Source organism: Echinops telfairi, unplaced genomic scaffold (genome assembly GCF_000313985.2).
Source record: "Echinops telfairi isolate 266 unplaced genomic scaffold, ASM31398v2 ScPeMD7_7458;HRSCAF=8496, whole genome shotgun sequence".
Lineage (NCBI taxonomy): Eukaryota > Metazoa > Chordata > Mammalia > Afrosoricida > Tenrecidae > Echinops > Echinops telfairi.
The window spans coordinates 45,976,805-45,982,526 of NW_022111358.1; the positions used below are offsets into that span (position 1 = coordinate 45,976,805).

Sequence of the window (5,722 nt, forward strand, 5' to 3'; positions counted from 1 at the left end):
GGCGAGGCTCGGGGCTCAGCCCGGCGCTCCCGGTGGCGGCGGCCTTAGCGCCCATCCAGCCGCGAAGGACCCAGCCCCTGACGGCTGCTTGAGTTCGGAGGATCCAGCCGGCGACCCCAAGTTCGCGGTCGTGTTCCCGAGCATGCACCGCCCGGGAAGGGCGTCCAGCATCCAGAGCGCAGGAGAAGCGATCGCGGACGCCGCCGCTGCTGGGGAGGGACGCGTCTGGCCTCGTGCCGAGGCTGCAGGGGACAGTGACGGCCGCGGGGCGAGTGGGCCAGGGGCGGCCGGACCCCGCCCCGACTCCTTCCCACCCTCGACGGGCTCCGACGAGCCCCCGCTCGAAGACAGTGGCTCCAGCAGCGAGGTGGAGCCCGAGGCCTTGGATGCCGAGGCCCGGGTGCACTGGGCGCAGGGCTCAGACCCCCGCGTGGACCCTGGGCCAGGCTCTGAGCGGCTGCTGCCCCGGCTCACCCTGGAGACCCGCTCGCAGCGGGAGAGGCGCGGGGGCCGCTGTGCATCCCTAGGGGATCGGTGGGAGCCGGAGGACGAGGCCGAGGAGGCGCTGGAACAGGACCTGCAGCTGAGCCGCAGGGCCAGACTAGAGGGGCCGCCTGTCCCGAATGCCGGCCCTGAGGACGTGGAGGATGTGGCCCGGCTCCGGTGAGCTGGGGCCCAGACTCTGCTGCCCCAGGAGTAGAGACCCTGCGCTGTGTCCACAATACGCCCCCAGTCCCAACACATAGAAACTGCACCCCCCAATAGAGCTCTATTTGGGAAGGTGTGGTGCACCCCACCAAGGGTTTTCAGTTGGATGAAATGCAGGGTCACTGTCCCCCACACTCTCTCTAATTGGCATGAAGTTTCTTTCGCTCCAGCTTAGGGGCCTGATCCTGCTTGTTACACCTTCAGGGTGGGTCACTTGCTTAACAGCCTGCCTCCTATTTCAGTGACAAGGCCCATAGAGCTTGCCTTAGCTGGCCACTGGCTTGTAGTAGTCCTAGTAGGCAGAGCTTAGCCAAGACCCCTCAACAACCTGCCCCTCCACTTCACTGTTCCCCCAGACTGGTGTGTGACAGCTCCGTGCTGCTGTGTCTCAAGACGAGGTTTCACCTGAACCGTATCTATGTATGGGGGCCCTGCGGGGAGGAGGGGTCCGGGTCTGGAAGTGACCGTTCTCCTGGGGACAGAGGATCCTCCACCACCCCTGGGGCTCCTCTTCCTCTCCTGGGTGGGTGGTGAGCCCTCTCTGGGTACCCGGGGAGGGACCAGGGTGGCAGGACTGGGGGGTATCAGAGCTCCACCCCATTTTCATGTGCATTTCCTGTCCATGGGAGGGGGTGGAGAGGTGGGGCTTCCCACCCCCTTAAAGAGTCAGTCTCAGAAATTCACAGGGCAGTTCCACCCTGTCCTAGAGGGTCGCTGTGAGTCAGCAGGGACTGCAAGGGCAGTGAGTTTGGGCTCTCCGCTGTGTGTGATGCGCCCTTCTACCTTCCTCCCTAGACCTTTGGGGGACCTCTCTTACTTGCTCTAAACCCCCATCGGCCCCTGCCGCTCTTCACACCTGAGATCCTGGCCAGCTACCACCCCGAGAAGGCTCCCAACACCACCCCGTAGGTGACCTTGGCCCCAGATCGTTGCTCAGGCTACCAAGCCCCAGCATGGCCCACCGACTGACACATCCCACATCCCACAGGGCACATCCTCCCTACATGTAGAGCTGGCACCCCGATGCCCAGCTCTGGCCCCCTCTCATCTCACCCCCACTCCCACTTCCACCCTCCAGACACATCTTTGCTGTCGCAGAAGCAGCCCTTAGCCAGGCCCAGAGGGCTGAGCGGGAAACTTGCATCCTCCTCAGGTGTGTTGGCTGTCCCTTTCACTGGCCCTGGGGCGGGCTCCAGTTCCTGCCTGGGTGCCTACAGGCACAGGCCAGGGTGAGGCGGTCTGGTCTGCTGTAAGGTGGCAACTCTGGACTAGAACATGGGATCTCAGGACCCTTCTCCTCCAGGTCCCTGAGTCCATCTGTATTGCTGGGGGCCTCTTCCAGGGGAGGGGTCTCCTCCAGGTGGGCACATCCCTTCTTCCTAAGGGGCATTAGGAGACACTTCTACTTTCTGCCACTGCCCCCTGCAGCGGACACAGCGGTTCAGGGAAGACAGAGAGTGCCAGGAAGGTGATGTGCTTTCTAAGCAGCCTGGAGCAGGAGCAGAAGAGGGGCAGGTGCCAGGTGAGGTGCTGCAGGACCCTGTGGCCTGGGGGCCTATGATCCTGGAAGAACTGCCCTTTGGCTAGGAGGAGGGTGACCATTAGACCTCTAGCTTCTGGGGGCAGGGTGGGAAGGCTGTTCTAATGGACCCAAGCCCCTCTGTGGTCCCGGACCAGCATCCCGTCCACAGAGCACTCTCAACTGGGGTGCCTAACTCAGGGTACCTTGGTGCTACCTGGGTTACACGATGACCCCCCCCCCTGCCCCCCAGCTGGAGAACGTGTTGCCGATGTTCACAAGCTTTGGCCATGCAAAGACAGTCCTCAACGCCAATGCCAGCCGCTCGGGCCAGGTCTCGTGCCTCTTCCTGCAGCGGTGAGTGGCGGGGTCCAGGTGGGCACAGGAGAGCCCATGTCTGTTCATACCTGGAGTCAGCCCATGGTGGGTACACAGCCCAGGCACTTGCTACCTGGACTCCTATGCCCACAGAGGGGTCGTTGTAGGAGCCTCAGTGTCACATTACCTGCTTGAGACCTCCAGGGTGGTGTTTCAGGTAATGTCTCCATGCTCTCCACACCCTTCCAGCCCCTAAACTATAAAAAAAAAAAAGAGAGAGAGAAGGCCCATTGTATAGGGGGGTCCTGGGCCCACAAGCCTGCCTTTCCCAGGACCTGTCCCAGCTTCCCTGGGGCACGAGGCCAGGCCACCCCTAAGCCAGCCCTTCTCCCCAAGGCCCAGGGCGAACGGGGCTTCCATGTCTTCTATGAGCTGCTGGCGGGGCTGGAGCCCCGGGAACGGGAACAGCTCTCCCTGCAGGGCCCCGAGACCTACTACTACCTCAATCAGGTGGGCATTGGCACAACCTGCACACAGCTCCAGGGAGGGCCAGGCCAGCCTCTCACTGTTGCGCTCCATAGGGCCGGGCCTGCAGGCTCCCGGGCAAGGAGGACGCCCAGGATTTCCATCGGCTGGTGAAGGCCCTGCAGGCTCTGGGCTTGGGCCCTGAGGAGCTGGCCGCAGTCTGGACGGTGCTGGCCGCCATCCTGCAGTTGGGGAACATTTGCTTCTCCTCTTCAGAGGTGGGCATCTCTGGGGCAGGGCAGGGATCCCAACGCCGTAGCCCACGTCGTCGCAGGAGCAGTCAGGCTGTCTTGGACAGCACCCAGAGCCCCAAGATGGAGATAAGAAAGCTGAGACCTGTATCTTCCATCTGAGGCCCCACACAGTCCCACTAAGTCCCGAAGCAAACCCGCTGCCCTGGACTAATTGATTCAAACTCCCAGTGTCCTGACAACAGGGGAGAGCTGCCCTTGTGGGTTTCCGAGGCGGTCAGTCATTCTGGGAGCACATAGCCTCATCTTTTCTCCAGGGAGCAGCAGAGGATTCAAACCGCCGGCTTTCAGTTAGCAGACAAGGCGTTTCCCACTGCCCCAGGGCTCCTGCGCTGTGTAGCTCACTTCAGCTCCCACCTCCAAACTCACTGCTGTCAGGTCGATGCCAGCTCACAGTGACCCTGCAGAGCAGAGTAGAACTGGCCCTGGGGGTCTCTGAAACTGTAACTCTTTATAAGAGTAGAAAGTCCTGTCTTTTTCCCATAGAGCAGCGTGTGACTTTGAACTGCTGACCTTTCAATGAGCAGCCCAATGTGTAACCACTACCACTATGCCACCAGGGCTCCAAAGACAATAGGAGCGTGAACATGGCTGCTCTTCTGGCAGCCATCAAGACGTGGGGCTGGGCGCCACAGGAGATTGTCCAAGCCAACCAGCTAGTGAAGTGAGGTCGGCACCTCAAACATCGTGCCTCAGATTCCTGGGCTCCCCAGGGCCCAGGCTGGCCCACCCAGTGCCAGAGAAAGAAATGGGGGTGCTGCGTGGAAATTAAGGGCCAGCTCTTACCTGCCTAGACCTGACCACGTGTCATTGTCCCTGCCCTTCTTTGTCCAGCACGAGTTCAGGGAGGTGGCAGCAGTGTCCAGCTGGGCAGAGATCCACACAGCAGCCCGACTGCTCAGGGTGCCACCTGACCGCCTGGAGGGTGCTGTCACTCAGAGAGTCCTGGTGAGCCCGAGGGTCCGGGCCAATCAAACCACCCACGCGCATGTGCCAAGGGCTACACTCACCCCCACGGGCCTGCCCTGTGCCCCCAGGAGACGCCCTACGGCCGAGTCTCACGCCCCCTGCCAGTGGAAGGTGCCATGGATGCCAGGTGATGGTCTGCCTGGGGTTGGGAGGGCCTGGCGGCCCTGGTGAGGTGGTCTCTGTGGCAGCTCATAGACCGCGTCTGCAGGGACACCCTGGCCAAGGCCCTGTATTCTCGGCTCTTTGACTGGCTCCAGAGGAGGGTGAACACACAGCTAGCAGTGCCCAGGGATGGAGACAGCGTGGGCACCGTCACTGTTGTGGACGTCTACGGCTTCGAGGTTACCCCTGGGGGACCCTCCCATCCCGGTGTGGGCACGTGTCTTCTGTGGTGCCTCCATCAGTTGGGTGGCAGCTGGGCTGGGTCAGGGCCAGGGTGGGTGGTACAGAGAGGAAGCGAAAAGAAGCACCCGCATACTGGAGACTGGGCAGTCTAGGTAAGGAGTCAGCATGCCAAAGAACTTGGGGTGCCCCTCTTACCACCCTGCAGTGTCCACCCTATGTCCACCTGTATGTCCAAGCAGCACCTCACCTTTTCCAGTTACTGAGGGCCTGGGGACAAGGAGCTCTCAAGACTTCTGTGGTGAAGGTGGGAGCCCTGCTCCCCAGGCTCCCAACCCCCCTTGGTTTCTCGCAGGCAAGCCCGGGGGGAGAGCAGGGGCTCTGTATGCCCCCAAACTTCCAGGCTGCAGGCCTGTCCTTCACAGGCTGTGTGACCTTGGGCAGGTTAACAGCCTCTCTGCGGTGCAGTTTGTACGACTGTACACTGGGGGTCAGACTAGTACCTGCATCTGGTAGGTAAGTGGAAGGCTCAAAGGGAGCTTCCTTCAGGAGGGAGTTCAGCACGGTGGGTGGGTGCAGCCCTTTGCCCCACAGTGCCCCTCAGCTGAGCAGACTCCAGGAGCCTGGGGAGGGGAAGATAGGACAGCCAGCCCCTCCCTGCCCCCACCTCCCACACTTTGCGAGGAGAGGGAGGAGGGGCGGCCCCCAATCTCGGGATGGTACCTCTTCAGGGCAATGTGGGAGAGGCGGGGCTTTAGGATGGGAGGTGGCTCTGAGGGAGCACCACCCACCACCTCCTGCTCCACCCCATTTGGCACAGTGTGCCCTCTGGGACCCCCTCAGGTGTCCTTGAGGTGGGGGAGGGGGCAGATAGGGCAAGTGTATGGGGTGCTCATGTCGTGTGTGTGTGTGTGTGTGTGTGTGTGTGTGTGTGTGTTGCAAACATCACACGCTGCAATGCTGCCTGATGGGGGGCTCCTGGCACATACTCGGAAAGTGCAGGGGGGCTGCCGAAGGAGCTATGTCTAAAAGAAAGGAAGACAGGAAGGCTTCCTGCCAGAGGAGGCTTGAGGTCCCTCTCCTGAGGACC

The 5,722-nt window shown here is 61.8% G+C and overlaps 1 protein-coding gene across 1 annotated transcript in view; it reads left to right on the plus strand.

Annotated features, from left to right (window-relative positions):
• MYO15B (myosin XVB) overlaps nt 1-5,722 on the plus strand; it is a 33,511-nt gene that overhangs the window by 1,441 nt on the left and 26,348 nt on the right. Inside the window, 12 exon segments of the mRNA XM_045299499.1 lie at nt 20-663; nt 1,065-1,128; nt 1,504-1,613; nt 1,787-1,865; nt 2,093-2,230; nt 2,481-2,584; nt 2,699-2,762; nt 2,942-3,055; nt 3,127-3,288; nt 4,156-4,269; nt 4,359-4,417; nt 4,499-4,631. Of these exon segments, the coding sequence (XP_045155434.1) occupies nt 20-663; nt 1,065-1,128; nt 1,504-1,613; nt 1,787-1,865; nt 2,093-2,230; nt 2,481-2,584; nt 2,699-2,762; nt 2,942-3,055; nt 3,127-3,288; nt 4,156-4,269; nt 4,359-4,417; nt 4,499-4,631 (1,785 nt within the window).